The following is a 25,428-nucleotide window of genomic DNA, read 5'->3' as shown; positions in this document are numbered from 1 at the left end:
ACCAAAGAAAATGAATTAAAATGGAGGTAATGAATTATCGGCAGCGAAGAACAGTTCTAATGGGGATGAATCATTGAAGGAAGAATACATAGGCGGATAGCAACTTTATTTAAACTAAGAGTGGCAACTAGGCTTGGAAGTGCTGTTACTGATTGAGAGATTGATTGCTTGACTTCGTTTTAGGTAACGTTTAGTGAGCTTGCCCCATACGCCAGGAACACAGCTTCACTTTTTCTTTCCTTAAAGATTTATTTACTTATTTGAGAGAGAGAGAAAGAATGCAGGGGGTGGAGAGAGACAGAATCTCAAGCTGACTCCCCACTGAGCTCGGAGCCTGACCTGGGACTCAATCTCACAACCCCGAGATCATGACCTGACCCAAAACTAAGAGTCAGACACTCAACCAACTGAGCCACCCAGACACATCCCCAGAACTTAACTTTTAACATTACACTTCATGACAAGAAACTGTGTTTATCCCAATTTACAGATGGAAAAATGGAGGCTTGGAAAGAGGAAGTAATACACACACACACACACACAAACACACACCATCTCTATGACTATAAGTGTAGGAGCTGGGAGTCACAGCTGTGCTCTATGGGGAGTCAGTCCTGCTTATTCCATGCTCTGCTAGATGGCCTGCCGTCGACCATCCTTGGAGTCTAATCCCTATTGGGGGGGCTAAATGTGTTTCTGTTGCCTGGGAGGAACATTATATGCATATAGAAGATCTGCAGAAATCAGACCTCTGGGAAGTAGTGTACCGCGCCACTTAACTGGGGGAAAAGGCCGTGAAACTGTTGAAGAGCGTATCTGTGGGGTCTGCAGTGGTGGTTGGGCCCATGTTGGGGACAGAAGTGGAGGTACTGTTGGGGACACAGTCACCCAAACCACACAGCTTCAGGGAATAAATAGTATAGTATTAGAGGAGGCAGAGGGACGCTGAGAGGAATATAGTAAATATCCTTCAATCTCAGAGTCTAGTACTCTCCTTGGTAAAAAAAAAAAAAAAATAAAACTCTATATCATATCTCTGGCTAATCAAAATTCATATAACTTTCTTAGAATTTGCTTTCAGTTCTTGTGACGAGTTCACTAGATTGGTTTTCACTCAATACTAGGACCCTGAGCCAGTTTTGGCACATACGGGCCATTTCTCAAGGTCCTTGTAATGAAGTCACCAACAATTAATTTCCAATTGATTACCTTTAGAAGTATATTCTCAACCTCTTTTTTTATCACCACCCTCTAAGGAGTTTTTTAGACCATTTCTTCCCCTAATTGCCCTTCTCCCATAAAATTTTAATACCACTGCTAGACTGTATATTTGTTTAAGTACTGTAAGCTTTTGGCAGGTCAAAAAGTATTTTCAGATCTAAGATCCATTCCCTCAAACACCCAAAACAATTGTTGCTGCCTTATGAGCGGTCTTACCTGAATGGATAAGTCATGCTTTCGAATTACCCCACAGTGATGGGGACCCTTCCAAAAAGGCTATTTGCCTCCTGTGATTGCCTTCTGCAGTCCAGCAGTGAACGTGTATCCCCTTACAACCTCCCTTCCGTAAGTAACCGAAAGTGGGCATGCAGAAAGCTCAGTTACAACAAGAAACTCCAAGGAGGCATGCTCGCCTTGTTTCTAACACAAATCAGGGTGACTCTGGGACACAACTGCCAGCTTCGGTTGCTGGAAATGAAATGCACCCTTCAGTCATGTCTAATTGAAAAAAAAACAAAAAACAAAAAAAGTATGTTTGAAAATTCTTTTTCTTTTAACTTTAAGGAGGAGCAGGGCTGAAGTATCTCTCTGTCAAATGTGGAATAACAATCAATAACAGTGTTTAAGGCACCTCTCCTCTACCACTGTCAAGTGAAATCAACGACCTAGTGGGATTTTTCTATTGTTCTTTGTTGCGTCCAGTAATTCTGTGCTTCGTGTGTATATTTCAAAAAGGAAGTGGTCTGGGAATGCTAAGCATATGGGTGGTCACGTGCATTGGTCTGCTTGCAACCAAGTACTACACACTGAATGGCTTCAACAACAGAAATTTATTTTCTCACCGTTGTGGAAGCTAGAAGGCTGAGGTCAAGGTGTGAGCAGGGTTTTGTTGTTGTTGTTGTTGTTGTTGTTTCCCCTGAGGACTCTTTCCTTGGCTTATGGATGGCTGTCTTCTCCCTGTGCCTTCACCCATCCCTTCTGTGCATGTCTATGTCCTAATCTCATCTTTTTATTGAGGACCTCAGGCATAGTGGGTTTGGCTCACCCTAGTGATCTCATTTTAACACAGACCCTATCTCCAAAAACTAGTCCTATTCGGAGGTACTGGGGGGTTAGAACTGCAGCATATGAATTTTGGAGGACACGGTTCAGTCCAAATCTAACACCATGGAGGAAGGGTATAAAAGGAGCTTATGTGAACCACAAATGCAGACTTTGACTAAGAGCTATCTGTTCAAATCCTTACTGTTTCTTTTGAGTTCTGTGTCTTCTGAACTTAAATTCTCCTTAAAACTCTGTCCCAAAGGACTGTTATGAGAAGTATATCTGATTAGTTAATAACAGTTATAACGAATAAATACATATACATGTCTAGCTCAGCAGCTGGCTTCTAATTTCTCTTTCTTCTTGAATATGGATTCAGACTTCAATGCATTGGGAATAATAAAACTAAGCAAGTCACTTAATATTATTAATATCAAGAGGGGGAAAGAAAGGAGTTTATTGAACAACTATTATATACTGAGTACTCCTATGCACATACTAGGACAAAAATTTGGTTTTTATGTAAGATCTGTAGATTAATTATTCAATAGTGTTAATTGTGCATGCAATTTCTGTCAGGTACAGAAAACAGTCTTCTCGCCGTCTGTGCAGCAAAGGCCCTTCTTAGTACCCATTCCCAGTTTTCCGTATTTCTTGCAGTGGATTCCCTGGCATTGGGAGGTTTCTACAGGATCCAATAGGAAAAAAAAAAAAAAAAAAAAAAGTGTCACAAGTTGAATTACTGTTGTGGCAACCAGATTTTTTTCTGCTGTCGTCAGAAACATTCTTACCTGTGTCCGGAGGCTGTCATGTGGTATTTCTCTGCTGGCCTACATTACTAATTCAGCTAATTGCAGCAATTACATGAAGAGATCGCTGCTAGCAACAAAAGCCATTATGCTGTTCCTGAACAGACTGCATTCCACAGCATTCATTAATTACGCCTGCCTATAGATTCACAACCACCAAATCATACACTTAAGACCACACACCATATGCACTGAAACCCTCTCAAAGTTTGCAGTGCCTTTCCATGCTGGCTTGCACTCTTATAGGTCCCACCATTTGTATAACCCTCCTCTTGCCCTTCAGATTCTCAAAATTGAAATCAAAATCAGAATAGAGTCAGGCTGTACAATGTGACTTACAGGGATGGGATAGTCTTGAGCCTCCTGGAACCACCTGGAGTCATTCAGCTTTTCATAAAGTCCACACAGGTTGTCTGAACCCTTCGCCATTCACAGCTGCATAAGAGTTTTAAATGCTCTATCCTCCAGCATTCTCTCTTTAGAGAAGAGAAACATAATAATGATGGGAAGCAGGACATCGTGATAAGTCTTTGATCCTTCTGTTCATTGGTTTCCTTATCTCTCCCTCTCTTCTCTCTTCCCCTTCCCCCTACCCCATTATTTTTCCTTTGACACACACAGCCAACATCAGATGACCTTGTTTCATCTGCTGAATGTTCAAGCGATGACGAAGACTTCATTGAATGTGAGCCGAGTACAGGTAGGTTAGGTCAGTCTTGTTTTGCTTGCTTTATTTTTACATTTGCAAAAAAACAATACATACATATATGTGAATATACATGTGTTTTATATATATAATAGTGTGTTAATGTATTTCCTATATCTATATATGTATAAGCATACATATATAAATATTAATATATAATCCAAAGCATCAAATCCCATGGAAGGAGCAGATAAGAAGCCAGGGAAATTTAACATCAGTTCCTGACACCCAAAGAAAAATCTATGGTGTACCACCTAACATTGAGCAATTGGGCACCCAGATTAACTATGGGACCAGGAAAAGTACAGCAGCCCTGGCGACTATGAAATTGACAAAGGGTGGTGGGGGCATGAAGATATCCATATCGGAATAACATCAAAACACCATGAACCCAGACAGGAGCTATAAAGATCATTTAAACGTCCTGAAATGTTTCTGAGCCTGTGTGGAAAACAAAATAAAACCAGAAACTCAACCCAAACAACAAAAATGAAACAACAACAACAACAAAAATAAAAAGAAAACACGATTTCCATGGGATTGCAACAGCAGTTAACATGGTATTATATTTATACTAATTTTGTTCATTCTGCGTTTAGAGAATTGTGCAGTAATATAGCATAGGAAACACAAAATTAGTACGGAACCATGCCATGTCAACGGCTGAGATGCTTCAAAATGTATCTACTGTGCTGAAGTTAAGAGGACTTTGGCCACTCGAGGCTTCAGTGTGTTACCCATTCACACCCGGATACATTTTGATATTTTATGGTCTTTCTTTATAGTGAGCTATATATTGTCCAGCAGGCAACTGCAGTCCCTGATTATTTCCTATCAATTTTTCCAAGTCGTCTGTTTTGAGACTTGCTATAAGTTAACATTTATATATCTATATAATAGAGAACAGATATCATCGAATTTCTGTGTATGTTTAATAGAATTAAAAGCTGGAGTTGGGTTAGGATCTTATTTCTGCAAAGGCTGAGAGAAATAAATAGAATATTCTAGTTGTTTCTTTGGGTTGTCTTATTTTTTTTTTTCTTAAAAAAAAAAAGGTGAGCCATGAAACATTTTCTTTTGCTTAATTCTAGAGAAATTCAAGGTTTGTGAAAAAAATATGTAACAAAAGTAAAAACCTTCCATTTCTTACCCCAAGATGATTTATGGTTTTTTTGTTTTGTTTTGTTTTGTTTTGTTTGTTTGGTTGGTTGGGTTTTTTTTTTGTTTGTTTTTTTCTTCTTTTCAAATTTTGTTGAAGTTCTGACTGGTATCTTGCAAGTGGCTTTGAATCAAGGAAGTTCTGTGGGTTGCTATTTTTAGCATTACATGGGGACATAATAATAGGTAGGGCCTTTTGGAATATGACCTGTTCCTTTAGGAGCTCAGTTGTATAGAAGGAAAGTAACTCTGGCGTGGTGGTCAGAATTTTTCAGATTATTAGATAATAATCTTGATGTACTACATGAGGTTTTAATAACACTGGAAGGCAGATACATCCAGTCTATACCAGAATTGGGTATCATCACTCATTAATTCATCCATTCATTAATTCAGTAAATATTTCTGAGCACTAGGACAGGATATAGTATATCTCTAGCATTGAGGCCTTCCTGTCCTACTGATTTCCATAAGCAAGCTATTGGAAAATAGAATTAGGAGCTTTGTTACCTAAATTTCCTCTCCAAAATAATTCAGTTCAGCAAATATTTTTTGAGTTAACTATATGTTAGGCAGGTAACAGATATTAGGAATTCAGATATGAATCTGTCATGACCCCTAAGATATGTATTAAAGTAACTGATTTCGTGGCCAATAGTTTAAGATACCTAGACTTTACATTGAATTTTTTGTTCATCCTTTCTCTGGTTATCTTGCTTTCATAGCAGTAATATCTGTATAGATGCAACATTATTGTTCAAAACTGGATTTCCAGTCTTTTTACAAAAATTAAGGCTTGGCCATTACAAAATATTGCCACTGTCTCCCGCTACTACCTTCCTGCCTCCTACGCGTGGTCATCACCATAGCAACCTCCCTAATAAAACAGAGGGCTTTTCCAGATCTGCTTCACAAGGTCTACAGCTCCAGGTTGTGGGTGTATATTGCCATTTGGTATTGAACTCGAATGGGCCCAAACCTGAATGGCTCCAAACTAAGTCCATTTGCTTTTTTTTTTAGTGGCTGCACAGGTGTTTCATCTGATTCAAAAGCAGAGGACAGAAATTCAATGCCAGTATTTCTTGAGTAATATAATTACATGGGGCAGGTGGGAGAAAAAGGCAGGTTTTAAAACAATCTGTTGTGTTTAGCAAGGGGGTGTGGGAGGGGGTTATATAAATAAGGTAAGTGACACAGTGTTGGCCCTGAAGGAACTAACATGATTCCCTCTGCCTGGGACTATTCAACTCCTCACATTGGAAGAACAAGTATTTCTTCTTTCTCAATTTATTTATTCCATAAAGTATTCCTGATAAGTGATTCAGATATACACGGAAATACGTTAGAGGTATATTTAATACAGGAAGGAGATAGATATTCCTACTGACACAGAGGTTTACCCTGGGGGCCTGATTAACACTGATGAAGGTTATAAGCATAGAGATACTGAGGCTTCTTTTGTATTCTATGAGAAATACCTCCATAGCCTTCACATCTTCCCCGAACAATCTAGATTTAAAAATCAGAAAAATTTAAACCAGTTATTTCTGGAGCTAGGTTTTGCCTTGTCAAAAGAGAAATCTTCCGTTGCTCATACAGCAACAAATAATGGTGAGGTTTAGATTACTTTGACATAATTTGTTAGTCTGAGATTCTGTGTGAATACGGAGGTTACAATTCTGGGTTTGAACATTCTAACTCACTGCCTCAGTTTCTCAAATTTTACTCTTTTCCAGACCAGATGTTTGATGGAAATGTACTAAATGTGGTTAATTACCCAGGCCTTGTTTCATTTTACTTAACAACGACCTTTTCTTCTCTCAATTTGTTAGCCAGTGGAGGATTTTCTAGCTTTCTCAGTTATTTAGGTTCATTAAAACTCTCATTTTTCATAAAATTGAATAGATTAGTATATGCTCTATTCAACAACTTTTGTTTTCATGTGAGCATCAGATTTTTAATGGACTTGTTTTTCTTAACATAATCTTTGCTAAGTGAGAATGGGCTTTCCATCTCCTGGTTTTGAATCAGATGTAAGCAATTGCCTTTCACACCCACAACCTGCATTGACACTTAGGGATCACCGTCCTTTGTAGAACTCAATCAGATCATCTTAAGGACCACTTAAATTTTTTTGGAGTTTGGCTGATGATAGTCTAGAAATCTTAAATCCAGTGAGTGTAAAATACTCTCTGGTTATAATGAGTAAGAAACAAATTAAAAAAATAAAAACCCGAGGCCATGAGAGCAAGTCAGAAAGTGAAAGCTCCAGGAGTATGTTTATATTGAATTTATATGACACTCAAAATACCTCAGAATCTTAGGTTAAGATTGGAGATTTTTTGTATCTCTAACTTCATCTTCCCTTAAAGACCTAAATATTAACAGGTGTTAACCTGTTGAATTATTTAAAATACATGATTCCATGCAAATAAATTTCACCTCAGAAACCCATATTTCTTCTTCTTCAAAAAAGAATTCTCTACTTTTTTTAACGAGTCACAGGTCAAACTGCATTTTCTGAACATTTACATGGAGAAACCAGCATTGAAACTTTATAAAATCATAACAAAGATACCTGCATTAAATGAACATATTCACAAGAATATTTGAATAACCAAGTACCTAAAATTGAGGGTCAGGATTTTAATTTTCCTAATTTGTACACATGGATTATATTCCCCGCAAAAGAAGTTGGTGTCTGTTTAATATTTCAGACTTGTCTCTTCGCAAACAAATTCTTTCCTTCCCAAGTATGCTTCTATTGATATGAAATTGTGCAGTGAATTAATGTTTCATTGTTCTCACCTCTTTGGATGCAACAACAACAACAAAAAATAAGCTGGGGAGGATTCATGTGACCACTAGAAAATGGGATTATTGATAAATGATATGGGAAATCAAATTACAATTAAGATCTTTAGTAAATTCACGTTTGTGATCTAAAATATGGGAACTGATTCTGATATATAGAGAAATTGACAAAATTCACTTCCCAAATGGAAAAGAAATCTCTCCCTTCCCCGGTCTAGACCTCCACTGTCTATGTCTCTGGAAGTAGAAATACTGTGATCACAGGTTAGCTCTTGTGTAATTGAAAATTATCAGCTTTCTGAATTCTATATATTTATAGTCTCAGTATCTTAAAGTACTGAAGGCTGGGGTCAAAGAGCAGAGATTAAAAAAAAGAAGAAGAACAAGAAATGCCTTTTACACCTGAGAAATGGGCATGACAGCAATTAACCATATTGATTATCCAGCCATTACACAAGGATACATTTTTCTGGTTGTCAATTAGCCAGGTTTTTTGCTTCTACTTTTGTTAAAACGGTTCTTGATCAAATCTCAAGGGACAGTCCTCCCACAAGAGGGCAGACAGTAAAAAGGAAGTAAGGATGAATCACATCCACCCATCAATAGACTGTGCTAAACAACTTTCATAATGGTGGGATTGAGGGAGATGTTTAAACTACTGGCAGTAATTTGAGATCACAAAATAATTACTATCCCCAGAGTGATTCTCAGATGTATTTTCACTCCTGAAATCCACAGCCCTCACATTTGCATTAGGTGTTATTGCTACTTTGTTCCTCTTTGTTAGTCACACAATAATATTCAGCCCAGTGTGGGTGAAATTTAAATTTGGCAAAACACCAAGAGCATAGCCTTATTGTGTTCTCCAGGTTGAACTGGGTTCCTAATCTTTATCAGTTTGAGATTCCTCAATATTTATAAGATGAAAATCTGGCACTGAATTGTTAATAACTCACGAAATCCTGAAGGTTCTTATTTGCTGAATCACCATAGAAAATGCAGCTGAAATGTTAAGACAATACTGATTTTGGGTCAGAATGATAAGAATTATTTTTCAGAATCCACAGATTTAAAAAAAACCCTATATGTGCTGGTCATTGGCTTTAAACAGGATATTTATAGTCTTATGTGTTTATAGAAATATACCCTGTCATTAACGTTTTCGGCAAGCCTAAAGCATGAGCAACTTACACATTTTTATTACAAAGAAATGGATTTTAATTTAATTTTAGAAAGATTTTTCTACATGGAAATATGGACTAATGACATAATGATTCTATTTGCAGTCTTGAGTTTCCATACGGAAAGATTTTTATAAAATTAAATAAAATTCAGTGTATAGTAGAATAGTAAATGCCCAAATAAAATGCCTTAGGAGTGTTTGAGTGTCTAGGATCCACCTTGAAGCTTAAGTCTACTTTAAAACACTTTTAATAAAGGGATAATGAAGTAATCTCAGAAATGTTTTATTTTTGCTAAGAAGACTATAAATAGATGTAAATTTCATTAATTTAATTGCTCATTGTTGGCTAGACATTAGTCATTTTTATATCTGAGTTATAATACATGTCTAATGTATGCAAAAGCAAATAGGTATTCATACATTTAGATCTAGGCTAACCCCTACCAATTTTTGAATTTCATCCAGTGATTTATAAATTAATAGAGTATGTTTATGGGTACATAATGTTCCCAATTTAATGGTGTAATTTCTGTTTTCATTCACTAACCCACTCGTTGATGAATCGTATCATTCTCTTATAACCCAACTCCACTTCAACCCAAGCTAATTTTTAAGTTATTGAAGCAAAGATGTGCCCTTTAAATCCTTAATGGTAAATTGCATTGATAATTAGGGTATGAATAGAAATAAAAGCATAGGAAAGTCTGATTGGCTAGTACACAATTAGGCGAGAGATAGCTCAGGCATGACATACAAAAAATGGGTGGCTCATGGATTGACCATTATCATGGTTTTCATAACAAAAACAGTAAATCGAATAAGAATGATAAAAATGGAAAAAAAAATGTTTCCATTACCCACGATTTTGTGGCATGTTGAGAAGGGGCGGAAATCAATAAGATCAATGTGTAAGTACACACATTTCCATTTGAAAGTTTAATGATTTGTGCAATAACTTTTAGTAACTGTTCTGTGTAGGCGCCAGAATAGGTGCTAGGAAAACAAAAATAAGACAAAACATCTTCAAGGAGTTCATAGTCTATTAGGGAAGACAGATAGAAAAATAAAAGGAATAAAAAGAGAAAAAGGGAAGAAAGGGAAGAACCAGTGTGGACAGGGAATGGAAATGCCTAGAATATTGTCAGAACTTGGAGGAGAGGTTACTAATTTAGAAATAGCATAGCCTAAGAGTGGGCAAGAAAAATAAAAATCGTAGAAGATGATACCAACCCATGGCAGAATCACTTACCCCCCCAAATCATTCTTCTATATCTTAGTTTGAGGGCACAGAATTTCAGATTCACTGTGATTGAAAAATTAGTACAGTTCAGTAATAAACTTGTCTTTGAACACACACAGTAAGGTCTAGTACCAGGTCTTCTTGGGTAGCAGGGTAAAGATGGTTGGGCATGATGAAGGGAGAATTTCAAGCCAAACTCATGAGAACTTCCTGATTTCAAATGCCAATGCAAGTAATTGATAACAAGTGAGTTTAAGCAAGCCCCCTCCCCTCCAAATTAATAAAGAGGGATTGGGTTTCCAAGGAAAGGTTTTTATGAGTTTTCTTTTTTTCTTTTTGTTCTGTATTTTTTTCTCCCATTAAGTCCCAGTATAAATACTGTGTATATTTGTATATAATGTCTGTGCATACTAAATGTATAGTACCTATCACGCCATATATATGTAGACACAGTATAAGTGATATTAGACTAATGTAAACAGAGATTAACAACAGTCCCTGCCATCAGTCATGTGTTTACACAGAAATTCACACCTCCATTTTTACATCAGCCAACACAGACTTGCATGATACTGTTTTAACTTGGCGAACAAAGCATGCGAACTTTTCTTTAGGTTTTGTTTTTTTCTGTATCATAATTACAGTGACGATTCCATAATTCAGTTATCCCTGGGAGGGGTGGAGAGAAAAAAATTATACAGATATATCTATCCATATATGCACATTCCTGTGTATATATATACATAGATATATATCTTGTATATATTTGAAAAACATTTTCTGTCGTTTCACCTCATCTTGTGCCGCATGAATTTTTGGTGATTCAATTTACTTTATTTTGTTTTGATTCACATTTAGTATTTTGATCATTATGGCTATGTGAAACTCATTGCTATATTTTTATTGGTAATTATAATCATTTTTTAAATACCGAGAGATACATAGATATACAAAATAAACAAGGCAACAAAATCTTTTCTTGCCATCCTAATCTCTAATTTCTCCCCTTTCAGCATATCCCTCCAGTATTTATCTTTATGCTCGAAACAAAACAAACCCCCATAATTCCAAGAAAGTTGTGTACCAAAGAATGAAATACTGTGTTTTCCTCTTCTTCCTCCTATATAGATATTATTTTTCCTTTTAATTTCCTTCCTTTTCCCTTTTCCCCATATCTGCACAGGCCACTTGGCTTTCTTCCCCCCACCCCCACCCCATCCATGTGACAATATAATTAATTGAAAGGAGGACAGATGAGTCAGCAAAGAAAGAAAGAAAGAAGGAAGGACAGACAGACATCCAGATACAACAGAGAAACACATTCCTGCCCACAAATTTCAGATGGCATAAAAAGAATTTTATTGCAGATGTAGAATATTTGTTGTATCTTTTATTTCTGGACCAGCCTAGGATCATTGCGTGGCATGCAGTGATAGTTTTGTAGCTAATCAACTAACCATGGCCTTCATCACCAATGCATGGCTGTAACGATGCCATCTTGTGTTTCATCCAAGTGACACATCCCGGCTAACCCAGCAAGTCCAGTGTATGAGTTGTGGGGGTAACTTTCTTTCATAGTTATAATTTCATGGGTTCTCGTTTTTCCTATTATTTCCATTGGGTCACGGCAGCCCCCACGAGCTGCTCTCACATCTCTGTATGGTTTTGTTCTTGTGTTTGCTTCCCTTGGCCCAGCAGTCGAGCATGTGTCTCTTGTCTGGTACATCTGTCTTGCCATCTTGTCTCAGAGTCCACTGTCGTGCTGTTGTTCTGTGATTCTGTTCTCTGTTTGTAATACGTGGTTTGAAATGCTCTCCCTTTATCTCTCACTCCCCTCTTGTCTCTACTTTTAACCTCACCCCTAGGGAACTTCACAAAGAAGCAAAACAAATTTTCAGTCGAAGTGTAAGGCTGATAACTGTGCTTTGCATCTGGAAGTCATAAGTTGTGCTTTTTACTGGCTGGGGGGGGGTGGTGCGCAAAACTTAGAGTGGGAAATCACTAATGATAAGAGCCAAACAACCACGTGATCAACAACAACAGGAAACCCTTGTTGATTTTTTGGGCATAATCAAATGGGCTTACTGGTAAAGAGATTTTACGTACAGGCTGATTTCCGGAGAGTTTTTCTATTGATTATCAGTCTTCTAGTTAAACCTTTTCTTCAGGAACAGATGAACAGAAAGGTTTTTCAGAAAATGCTAGTAAGAAAGGATCCTCATTTCCGCTATATAGAGCAGTGCCTGTTCCTGAATTGGTAAGGAATTTGTGAGAATTGCAATGTGTTTTATTATGAAAAGCATTTATGTTTATGCATTTTAACCTAAAATATAATATAAATGTGTTTGGCAAGACATTGGAGGGAAAAAAAAGTAAAAAGAAAAAAAAAAGCTTTTTAACTCACTGGTTCTACCTCATGCATATTTTGAGGTGAGAGTATCTTTTGATCTTTCAGAGTCAAATGATGTATATTTTATATTATTTTTTTAATTCATGGAAGCATTACCAAGCCAACACTTTGACTTAGACTAAATCCTTTCTTTTCTCTTTCTAAAGCACATGACATCGATAATAACTTTAGTTCTGAGACTAGAGTCTGAATTTCTTGGGAGTGAAGTGGAGAAAAGTGCCCAGTTAATTATTCAGGCGCTGGACAATACTTCTGATGATCCAGAAAATTTGTGGGATGACTTGGAATGACGTGGTTTGTTTAACACTGATCGTATGAAGACGAATCTTTGTGACTTCACCTCTTTATTCATAAAGGTTGAGCAAGAGAATATAAAATAAGTATGCAATGGGTTAATGGATTCAAGATTTTTAAAATAGTTCCAAGATTCTAGAAGTCCATGGTTCTAATCTGGAAAAGAGAAAGCGTGTTGAGGCAGATGGTTTTATGATGAGATGTCTCAGACAGGTCCAGGTAGCTCTGTGCTGCTCTTTAGGGTAAGGGCAAAGCAAGAGGAGCTTAGTGGGCACTGTGGATAGAGAAGAACTTTTTAAAAAAGACAGGAAAGGAGAGAGGGAAGACAGAAGAGAGTAAAGGGAAGTAAGGTGATAGGGAGGGGGGAGAGGTATTCATGAGGAATGAGGGAAAGCAACTAGCCCATAAATGTTAAGAACCAGCACACACACAACCCTGACTATAGTGTTTTCTGTCGTGTAAAGTATTGCCACATGCCTGAGTTCAAGCCACAAATATGACAACACGAAACTGAGAACTGGGAATTACTGCTCATTAGTTCGTGATTATGTAGTATTTTCACCACAGACACTACAGACATCATCACCTCGAGAGCACAGATAACAGTAAAATGTAGTGATATAACCAGGAAATAATGAGTTTTGGGTTTTTAATACCTTGTTTTTTGTCATAACATATTTAATTGCAATTTTATATGCTTTCATTTTTGATGATGATTATTGAACAACCAACTGGCAAAATTGCTGAAAATAATCTAGCCGTCAGGAGCTGACTCTAGCAACCCCTGGCTTAAGAACCATGCTGGGGGACAAAAAACCATGGGATTTATTTAATATTTTTCTAAGTTATTGTGAGTGGGAAACTGTAATGGCCATCTTACGGTTGAGAAAAGGAGAACTCAAAAACTCTGCTTTTCCAAGATTGTATTATCTGCTTCTAGTGGCAGAGGTTAGATTCAAACCCAAATCCGTTTGAAACTGGACATACTTTATTTCTACTGCAGTGTGTGCAGAGGATCCAGATTAAACACTTATTAAAGCACTAAATTTTGGAGCTCTCATGGGTTCATTTGTGGAGCTTTCACTAATTCTGTTTCCTCAAAATAGAGTTGCCAAATACTCCTCCTTTAGTAACACTGAAGATGAATAAGATAGTTCCTGGGTTCACAAATTTTGCTGCTTGAGCTTCAGAAAGACATAATAGATGCATTTCTGAGCACATAATTGTAGCCTCCAGCATGATTCCATTACTCACTTGTTATGTTTTTGTAACTTTTAAAATATAATGAACTTTACTTAGTTATAGTATTTGATGCATGTTAATTAACCAAGTACCCAGTGAAATATATCAATGCCCTTTTACTTCTACATTTCCTCTTAGAGTAAACTAGTGTACTAACACTTAAAACAGCATGAGAACCATTGTATTACAGACAAATGACTGAAGCTTAAAAAAGTTGTTTTCCCGTTAGATACTTAATCATTGCTTTGTAAAAGAGTTTGAGAGATCTGGGACTTAAAAAGGAAAAGTGTTGGATCTTATTAGCCCTTCTAATTTGACGAGAAAATTCTGTGATTGGGTTTCCAATAGTGCAATATTTTACTTTGATTTGATGTCAGGGTTAGTTGCCCCCATGGTCAACTTTCAGTGACATATAGTACTGAATAGAGTCTCCTGAACTGATTTCTAGGCCTTCTCCTATAGGTTTGCCACTGCTTCTCTGTTTTCTTTCATTTGGTAAATATTCCTTGAACACTTAATTATAGTCAGGGATAGTCTTAAGTATTTTATATTTTAAACTTCTTTAGTCATCATAGAAGTCTTGTGATGGGCTATGATTATCGTTTTTATTTTAAAGATGAGTAAATTGAGGGACAGAGGAGCTAAGCAAATTGTCCAAGGCCACACAGCAAGGAAGCAGAAGAAATGCGATTTGAACCCAATCCAACCGGCTCTTAAGCCCGCACACTAGTCACGAGGCTATACTGTCTCTTACTCTGTAGCACTTACTCCCCATTAACCCAGATATATAAAAGAGCTGGCTTCTTGCATAACAATGACAGAAAGTTTGGGTATTGAGTGTATTAAGTGGTTGGGTAGTACTTGTTAAGTGGATTAATTACTGTGTCTCTCAAAGGCTTCAAAAGCATTGCTTGATTGGGGTTATGAAATTGCTCAGTTCTGATTGATCTAAACAGCTGTGGTTGAAACAACTTACCCTGGTTTCCTGTGCGGTGGAATGGCTCCAATATTCAGGGCAAATGCCACCACTGACGCGAGGTTATCCCCTCTCGATTTCTCCTATGTAATTATCTGTGCACTGGGGCTTCTCGCTCGTGACTCATCAGCGGTCCTGTTTAGAACATCTGATCAGACAACAGCCCCTCTGAAGACAGAGGCTCTTAGAGTAAGATGCTGCATTTTCTTTATTGCTGAAATAATTATGTTCCTTGGAACACAGTGTTTTCGATGTTACAGATAATAGAAAGCAACAAAATAAGTGAACAAGGGTGGCAGAGGACATCTTTCTTAGTCCCTCATTTTTCTTATTTTCTTACCTTATGGGTCTCAGACTATTAAAAAAAAAAAAAAAAAATCAAAGTCAACAACAACAAACCTCCTCCCAAACCAAAAACCAAACTTTTTTGGGTCCTTAAATTTTCTTTGCAAGAATAAAAGGATTTATTAAGAACTAAAATTGACAATTAAAAAGAAAGCATCTTTTTAAAGCTGTGCTTGCTTTTATTAGAATCCTTCCAAGGAAACTAGAGCTCGCCCAAGCATCTGAGTGTCTCATTACAAGCTATATCGGTCTTGACCAGTCCTGAAGCCAGATTTTCTAAACCAGAAAATGTTATAGTTGCGAACGCTTGAGTTGTCCTCCATCCCCAGTAGCTGCACGGCCCTCTTAGCTCTGAAACACAGAGGCATCTTTCTGCTGAAAGATAATGACAGTTGGCAACATTGTATTGCCAAGTGTTCCAATTTGTCCCATCCATCCCTCAGAGCAAAGGTCAGGCAGGCTTTTTTCTGTAAAAGGATAGAGAGCTAATATTTTAGATTTTGAGAGTCTTAGATGACCCATCACAACTACTCAGCCCTGTTGTAACACAGAGGCAGCCGCAGACAATAGGTAAATGAACAAGCGGGGCTATGTTTCAGTAAAACTTCATTTGCAAAAGCAGGCAAGAAACTGGATTTGGCAGTCTGCTGATTCCTGATCTAAGGACATCTGATAGGCTTCTGATAGTCATATATATGTGACTACAAATTCCTCACCTAAATACGTGTACATGAGTCCTTCTTGTTCATTCTGTCGCCAGTATTAACACACATTTGTTGAGTTCTCCATTAAGTTCCTGAGACCACGTGAGATACGATAGGACATTAAGAACTCATTGTTTCTGGGCTACCTGGGTGGCTCAGTCAGTTAAGCGTCTGCCTTCGGGTCAGACTCCTTGCTCAACAGGGAGCCTGCTTCTCCCTCTACTTCCCTCTCCCTCTGCCTGCTGCTCCCCCTGCTTGTGCTCTCTCTGACAAGTAAATAAAATCTTAAAAAAAAAAAAAAAAGAAAAAAAACCCAAACGTATTGTTTCCAGCATGTCATTATCTCAGATTTCAAACAGGACCACAAGCAAACATTCACCACCAGGGTCATCTCCACTCCCCGTGCACACTGCATTTCTTTCTAAAACTTTGATGCTTTGCCCTTCCTTTTGCAAATCTATTTTTTGGACTCCCCGCTTCAGCTGGGCATGGGCTGCCTTCTCCCCGGCTTCCAGGCCTCTTTGGCAGTCGACTCCTTGAACTCCAGCCCACATGCTGTGTCACATCCCAGTAATTCTTCCCCAAACCTTGGCTGTGGGTTATTGAGCTGACAAATGTCTAAATGACTGAGATATGATATTTGCAACCTGCTGAGAACCTCTTCTTTCCCCGTACTTTTTGATTTGTAGCTTTATAAGTTTTGCAGAGCAAAGTGAGAAAAACGTTCTTGGGGACACTGGCACAGGAACTGAATGGGGCAGACAAAATTGAAGGGACGCAATATATAGGATCCCTTACTGCACTGAGGACAAAAGCGTTTATTTATGTCTTGGCCCTCTGAGTGTCAGAGGTAAGGGATTATGCAGTGGGGTGCAGAAAGGAGCTCTCCTTCTGTCCTGAGGAGAAGCCTGTCTTCTACCACCTGGCAGCAGATTAGGCAGGAACAGTCTATGAAAATACAGCGTCAAAGCCATATTTAGTACGACTATGGAAATGGCATCTGTTACTTAAGGATTTTATGAATTAGTGCTCCGTCCCTTTAGCAACTTTAACATTAGAAATCGATGGAAAACAAACATGAGAAAACCTTGGATGAGTATCAGGTGGACTGTGAAGCCAGAACCTGATGTGTCCCAGCCCCAGGGGGAGTGTAAGATTCACTCTGGGGAGGTGGGATGCTTAGTGAAGGCATGAGAAGCTTTCTCCGTTAGCAAGGCGCCCTGATGTGGTAGTGTGAGTTCTGAGATCCTCAGCTGGCTCAGAAAGAAAGCAGAGAACAAAATGAAGAGACAATGCAGGGAGACAAGAAAAAGGGAGCCCTTAAGAAAGGCTTTGGGGGCAGGAGGTGTTAAGAGTTAGCTTCTAAAACAATGGAATTTGGAATTAGTGGTTTAAGAAGCCTTTAAGATAAAGGGAACTGTAGAAAACAGGAATAAAACAAGAGTAAACTAAGGCCTATTGATAGACGACCTGATAGGAACGTAACAAAAGAAAGTTGATTTCTTTTTTCCTCCATTATGCCTACAGTAGCCTGATATTTTATGGTGTGATGGATTGATTGGTTTAGCTTTTTTTGTTTGCGTGCTTGTTTATTTCTTTATTTATTTCTGCTTATGCGTTAACAGGCTTTCCCTATAAAGCAAATGGGCAAACTCAGTCCCCAGGGGCCATCCGGGTAATATGAAAATCTGGTAGACCAGATTTCACACAATCAGCCATAGCAGGAACTGATAAACTGGAGAGAGCGTGCCCTCATTGAACAGACTGAAATTAAATATATTTAAGATGTTAAAACAAAAATAGACCCCACGAAAGTCAAACAAAATACAGCAATGACACACATAGTGTTTTTCATCCTATCTTTAAAAATTCCTTCCGATCTTACCCCTTCATAAAGTTTGAAGAGTGTGCTCTAAGTAAGATTTCTGGTGAAGGTACCACTGGGCAACACTGAGTAACAAATTAAACCCAGAAACTCCTCTTCCAAACTCCTATAGCCTGAAGGTCTTTTCTGTATCTTTTTTTTTCTTTTATTATAATCTTGACGTTTATACAGCTCTAGAGTATACACTTGAAGAATTTAAGAGTTCATTAAAATTATTTTGTCTTAGGTGACAAAACTAAAACCTACATAGGTAAATTGATTTGCTGAGGGTCACTGAACTAGTGTTTGTTAGAGTTATAACTAAATCCCAAGTGTCCTAAATCCATAACCCATGCCATTTTACTGATACTATGTATCAAGTTAAAAGAAAAAAAGAAAAAGCTCAGATTTTATTTTAAACTGAGATAGTATCCAACACAAAATACAGAGATCTGTAAAAGATTGGTTTTCTTCTTACTGGCCATTGAGGGGTCAGATCTGTAACTCTCTATTTTATGGCCACTAGGGGGAGTCAGCAAGAGGTTCCAGACAAATGGCAAAGCAATTAGTGGGGATTGGAAATGGTTTATAGTACAGGCTCAATCAGCATATGCTTTAGTGTTGAGTTAGCTATTCCTGCTGTCACCTTTCTACACCGAAGACAGATGATCAGCAAACTGGAACTATGGTTCCAAAGCTCAAATGTTAAACCAGTGACAAGCCAAACCCCAAAACTTATGGCGAAATAGGAAAAGTCAGAACAGTATATATAGAATCTCCACAAAGTTAAACTTACAGAATTGCGCTATACTCTGAGATTGTATCTTCTAGTTTTTATGATTAAATCAACGTCTTTCACAAAAATAATGTTTTGTCACAATTTGTAGCATCTTTAATTAGCAAATAAGTGTTGGCAACTGGATATTAATCCTTCCCCACAGATTTTTTTTTTCACATTTTACTGGTTTTTGTAAAAACAAACACACCAACATCCAGAAACCAGAAAATGAGGTTTAAAGTATTCCCTATACTGGCACACTATATTTAATAGATTTTTGAAGACCAAAGACCAAAATCTAAAATTTTATTATGAACCAGATGATCTTAAGATCAAGCCCCAAGAAGTTTTCATTGAGCACCCAAGAAGTTATTCTATGTGTAGGTCACTTCACTATTAAGTATTAAGATAGTTTTTGAATCCCAGGACAAAGATATAGATGAAAGGCACAAAATAGGATATTCCCAAAAAATTCCAGGATAAATGTTATGAGAAAACCAAAATTAGTTTAGAATGTGAACGGACTTAAAGAAAAATAGAAATGTTTAAGTACTGGAATCTAAATTGAGATTTTTTTTTCCATCTGAACCCTCATAGCAGAGAGAACTATTTAGCCATGCTGAATTAATCTACATTTGAGCTAATGTGATCCATCTTTGTGTCAAAAGTCAAAAACCTTAGCGCGCAGCCAAAAGAAAGGATATGATCTGTACTAAAGGCAGTTACTGGCTTGTATCTATGTTTCTCATCTCCTCCTCCTTTTTCTCTCTTGGCTAATCTATACCAATAACCTCTTGCTTAGCAGAATCTATTATCTAAATATTGAAAATATCACACTTAATTTAGCCAGAGGGTGATTTTTTATTTTATTCTGTTTTATATTGTTATTCATTCTTCAGAATTTCTATGTAGAGTATGTGTTATCAGAAAATAAGGATATATATATATATATATATATATATATATATACATATATATACATATAGATATAAATATATGGCTATATTAGAAGACCAGCAAGTGGAATCTTGAGAATATTTAGACATAAAAACTCGGCCAGACCAGTAATTTGGAAAAAAAAAATAGTGAATTCCTGCTTTTCCCATGAGTTTGAGTTAAGTCGGTGGTATAAGGCTCTGCAAGGAAGCTGCTCGAGGAACGCAAGAGGATGGTGAGGGTGACACGGTAGGGCTCTGTAACACTGAGCGCACACCAGCTCCCTGAAGTCAGTCCTGTTCATCAGGTGACAAATGGCCCGTGGATGTACCAGGTGGTCACACAGCAGCAAGAGGCATGAGGTAGCCCGTAAATGACCCATTACCAGGAATCTGTGCTCGGAAACCAGAAACACAGATGGGATGTGAAGTGGCCTTCAGCAGACACTTGGGAATCTGATTGATTTTACATCCCAGCCTTGAGGTGCTGTGTGGTCTCCGCTGCCTGACGACCCTCAGCTGTACATCTGCTTGTTGGAGGGAATACAGAGAGGAGAGGAGACAGTTGCAACCGAGTAATTAAAAACTTTGCATTCCTCTCTCTCTACCTCCCTCTGCTTCCTTCTTTCCCTTGATAGGATGTCCAGAAAATTAAACCAGCTGTAGATTAATTGAGACTCTCTGCCTTGTAGGGAACATCTGTCACCCCTGCTACAGAGATTGTAGGAACGAATTAAAACATTTGATTACCTTGAGTCCAAAAGAACGCCATAGTCTCTTCAGTCATTAGTTTATCAGTTTTTTGGTGTTTCTTCTTCTTCTTTCTTTTTTTCAAGTGCAGCTTATGACTACAGTCCTTTCCGGAAGCGGTGAGGTATTTCAGCAGATGTCGTATTCCCTATCTCTACCCTTTCTCTTGTGTAAGGGGGAAAAGGCCTCAACAAAAGCAATTTTAAAGACAGAAAAAGTCTCCATCATGAACATATTTTTAGAAACAGCTGGTAAAATAAATGGTTCAAATGTGAGGCCTGGAGCATAGTTATTCAAACAACAGGGTTGTTTAAAGATAAAAGCAACCACTCTTCAATACCCACATGAAGAGGGATTCCCACACTAAGGCAGAAATGGGAGGGCTTGCTAAGACTTTCTGATTATCTGTTTTGTGTTCTGGGACAACTTTCACTCTTTTGATGGTGTTAGTTGTGACTATTAAAAGCTTCTGTCAATTGTTAAAATTGTGAATATCATCACAGATAAAATATGTTTGAATTTACGTATAATGGATTTTTAAAATTTTCTCTTATGCTTCTGAGAACGTCCCTTTTTGATAGCATCTACGGGTAGTCCGAAAGAACCAATTGGGAAGTCGATAATGTCCTGATGCTATCACTGATCTTATAACCCAGGTTTAGAAAAAAAAGGCAATGCTACTAAAGGAAAAACATTTGTATTTACAGGCATTAAAAAAAAAATCTAATTTCACTTTCATTGGCCACATTCAGAGTCTGCTTTATGACCTTCCCTTGTCATGACTTCATTGGTTTACTGAATTGTTTGCTCTGGAACCACTGCCAAATGCTATTACACAGCTTCCTTTATCACACCGATTGGTGAAATAATTCTTTATTATATTTTTTATGGTAGTTCCAGTTTTCAAACTGCTTATGGATTATCTCTGGGTCAGGCATTCCATGAAGGCTGATTTGTTATCATTGAACTTGATAAATGAGTGTTGACCTTATCCATTCACGTAGACTTTTTCCTACACTTTGTTTGCTATGGTTTTATTTTCATTTAGAAAATTGTCAGGCGGGGGTAGTTAGTTAATCAACACGCTGTTCTTTGTGGATTCTCACCCAGTGGAGAAAGGCTCCCTTTTAAAATCATGCACAGAATGGTGCATGTTTAGTACCTCCCTCTCCCCACCAACAACCCATCCCACCCATCAGCACAATGCTGATGCCATAGATGGAACTAAGAAATTTGAAAAAGTGCTTTTTCATTAAATAAATATATTATTCAAAATAATATATTTATTCAAAATATTATCTTTTTCATTAAATAAATATAGAAAAATATCTTTTCTATAACCTAACACTCCATAACATGCCTCTGCTGTTTTACCCCAAACTGACCTACTTGATGTGTGGTTTCAATGTTAGGCAGGGTAATTTAGGACTGATTTTTTTCATTTCCCCTTCTATCATACTGGTCTTGGAAAACGTGATCATAAATACTGACAACCTGGATTTTTAAAAATATATGTATCCTTATCTTTATATACTTGCAATAAAGTATCAATTAATAACTTTCACAGATGGTTCTTTTGATGTGAAAATAACTTCATATTGGAATTAGAGACCCTCTAGCACTTGTCACACCAGAAATCTGACCATGAAGTCTGCATATGTTTGTGTTTTAATATCATCGTGACCACACATCGTATATACACAAAATTATATACACAGACTTATACTTACTTCCTTGGACTTTTTTTTTCTTCAACTTTTGATTTTCAAATAATTTCATAGCTGTGACAGAGTAGGGGGTGGAGGGTTAGGAGGTAGGGTGAGGGCAGGGAAACCTTCTCTGAAAAATTGATATTTGAGCTTCATTATGAGGGGTAAGTGAAAGTTAACTGGGGAAAGGAGAAGGAAGAAGCATTTGAGCTTGCAGGAAGCGTCAGACATGAGGAAAAAGTCAGTCATCTCTGAGAGGGAGTCATTTGGGAACAGCATCTCTCTTAGAGGATTTTGTCTACGGTATAAAAGAAAGAATCTTCACATAAATAGGCACTGGTGTCCTTTTACCTCTCCTGGTAAGCGGAGATGAGAGTGAATTTAGTGACTTTAGTGACCCTCCAGTGCCCCTTGGTGGAGGGCAAGCAGGCTTTGTGAAGAATGGACGTATAGTGAGTAAGATTATGTGGTCACCAGAGAAATGTAGATTAAGAAAAAAAAAAAAAAAAAAAAGCCAGACCGTCATTTTGGCACAGGAATAACTACCAATAAAGGAGAAGGTGACAGGAATATATGTCTGAGATAAGAAGCGTCACCAAAGTCATCTCCCGGGTCTTAAAGTCTTAGATGATACCTACCTTTCAGTGTAGGATTGCGCATTATTTCTTCAAACCCATGCAACTTGGACGTGAAAGACTGAAGACCGCATGCAAATTCTAGGTGTCCTTTTTTTTTTTTTTAAGATTTTATTTATTTATTTGACAGAAAGAGATCACAAGTAGGCAGAGAGGCAGGCAGAGAGAGAGGGGGAAGCAGGCCCCCTGCAGAGCAGAGAACCCAATGCCGGGCTCCATGCCACAACCCAGAGATCATGACCTGAGCCGAAGGCAGAAGCTTAACCCACTGAGCCACCCAGGTGCCCCTAGGTGTTCTTACATCTTGCAAAGGCTCTGAGTGAATTTGTCACACCACAGTTTTTTTAAGGAAAGCAGACATTGCCTCAAAGCACTGTGCTAGAGATGAGAATTGCTTATCGATGATGGTGGTGAGGAGATAGAGCCAAGTATCGACCTCCTTATAATTTACACAGTTCCGCATTTCCCACTACCATCCTCACCACGGCAGCCATTATCGGTTAAGTCATGGAATATGTGATTTTAAAGTTACTGATCATTTCCCAGTGTGATTAATGATTTTGAAGGAAGTATTTTGTATATTCTTTTTTAACTTGCCCCACCATAAAAATTTGCCTGTGCCTCTACAGTGGGGAATAAAAGAAAAATTCCTCATACTAAGATTTATCATAATAATGATGTTTTCTGTTTTGACATAGATTTTTATTATAATTAATAATAATTATTACTATCATAAGGAAATGCTCTTTTTCCAAAAAGGAGGTAATGGGGGATCTATTCCAGAATGTCCAGAACAGGACTTTTCAAAGTCACATCTTAGATTGCTAACAGCACCCCAGTACTGGGTGGGAACCAACTGTTCTTTCTGTCAGTTGGGAAATAAATAGCAGGTTTTCTTTGTGACTGTCGTTGTCCATGTGAGGCTCACCTTCTCCTTATAAAAAAGCCATTCCTTCTGCTGCCTGTTGCACTTGATAAGATTACTGCTGATTACTGTTTAGATTTTTCAGATTCGTTAAGTGACACAGCACATTTTATGGAGTCAGAAACCAGTAGCCACGAAGATCAGTCATGGTGGCCTGAATCAATTATAAATGAATTGTTTTCTTGCCCACACAATGATCAATATCTGTGTTGCCACAAAAGCTTGCTTCTAGCCCCTGGGGGGGAAAATGTGTATGTATATGTATATATATATATACTATATATATATAGTTCTATGGGCTAATAGACTTCGCTGAAGTTTTCTTCATAGAGAGATTGCAAGTAAGCATCTTTTTTCAGTAGAATAGAGCTGAGTTAGGGTAACAACATCATTTATCCACCCAGCCTACCGTGGCCACAGAACCCAATGACTTCTTTTTTTAAATGAAGGTGTCTGCATAGCCACAGTCCTGCTCTCTGTATTTCATTACAATGCATTGCTTCACTCAACACACTCAGAAAGAAGAAAATGTACCAGCAGCTTCAAATTCCGCCACTTCGTCCAAGCCAAGCTTGTTTATCTGTCTGCAGCACACTTGGAGCATTTGAAAGACTAGTGATGAGGTTCATTCATGCTGCGAAGATGTGTTGAGCATCATGGCTGCTTCCTTCACAATGGCCTGGCATGGAAGGATGGAGAAGCCATTGTTACCGCACAAATGACTGTCGATTTGCCTCTTATATGACTTGCCCAGGGAAGGTGCATCATTTTTAAGTTCCAGGGAACTTTTATGACTGTAGTATTTTAGCCGTAACTTTGTGAAACTCCTTAATAAGCTTGCAAAGGATAAGTTTGGAATCCAGAAATAGTTTGTTCTATTTCAGGGCGGGGGAGCGGAGTGGTATTACTTTATACTCAGGATCCTTTATCTAGCCATGGGGTTTGGATTCAGGCTCAAGAAGTGGGCTTGGGAGTCATGCTTCTTTAGCTCTAGATAATGAACAAAATGAACAAAATGCTTTTCTCTGTCAATCTGAGAATGGGGGCACTTTTATTTCTGGAATTACCCTCAGCAAACCACAAAATGTAGGATAGAGAGCCAGAAAGAACAGCTTGACATGTGAATGTTTTCCTTCTGCAAGTACTCAACCAGAAAAGGAGGCTAGTGGCACTCAGAAAGAGCCTTTTACAAAGCCTGGACCTTAGAGATAGCCTATCAACCTGGGGGTCCTCCCAGACCCTTGCCTTAAGCCACTTGCCAGAACTAGGGGAAGGAATTCTTTTTTTCATTTTTTTTTTTTTTTTTTAGATTTTATTTATTTATTTGAGGGAGAGAGACAGGGAGAAGCAGACTCCTAGCTGAGCAGAAAGCCTGACGTGGGGCTCCATCCCAGGAGGCTGAGATCATGACCTGAGCCATAGGCAGACCCTTAACCGACTCAGCCACCCAGGAGCCCTGGGAAAGGAATTCTGGGTTTACTGTTCAATGGCACATATCATCTCACAGTGGAGGAGAACTAGTCTTTGTGTCCCCTTTATATAAAAATTCTTATTTACCAGAGTTGGGGTAATTATAGACACAGGCAAAGTAACTGCTCCATTTTGTCTTAATGGACTAAAACCACCTTGGTCCCTTGCTTATTACCCCCTAACTCCTTTGCTCTGTAAAAGGAGACTTGCTCAGTT

At 38.0% G+C, this 25,428-nt stretch overlaps 1 protein-coding gene across 41 annotated transcripts in view; it reads left to right on the top strand.

The window, feature by feature from the left end:
• The window catches only part of NRXN3 (neurexin 3), a 1,566,681-nt gene that overhangs the window by 1,511,444 nt on the left and 29,809 nt on the right, over nt 1–25,428 (top strand). For 29 of the 41 annotated variants that reach the window (XR_009355804.1, XM_059182678.1, XM_059182656.1 and 26 more), the window contains one exon: nt 3,696–3,774. The exons of 1 other annotated variant lie outside the window; for it this stretch is intronic. Coding sequence is in view for 36 of the 40 variants with exons in the window: in XM_059182678.1 (XP_059038661.1) it covers nt 3,696–3,774 (79 nt within the window). In the remaining 4 variants the exon portion in view is untranslated. Of the gene's footprint in view, nt 1–3,695; nt 3,784–25,428 lie in introns of all 41 variants that reach the window. 11 more of the 41 variants (XR_009355806.1, XR_009355805.1, XR_009355803.1 and 8 more) reach the window with 1 other exon arrangement.

This window comes from Mustela lutreola, chromosome 7 (assembly GCF_030435805.1).
Source record: "Mustela lutreola isolate mMusLut2 chromosome 7, mMusLut2.pri, whole genome shotgun sequence".
NCBI classification, from domain to species: domain Eukaryota; kingdom Metazoa; phylum Chordata; class Mammalia; order Carnivora; family Mustelidae; genus Mustela; species Mustela lutreola.
This window is presented reverse-complemented; position numbering and strand designations above follow the sequence as displayed.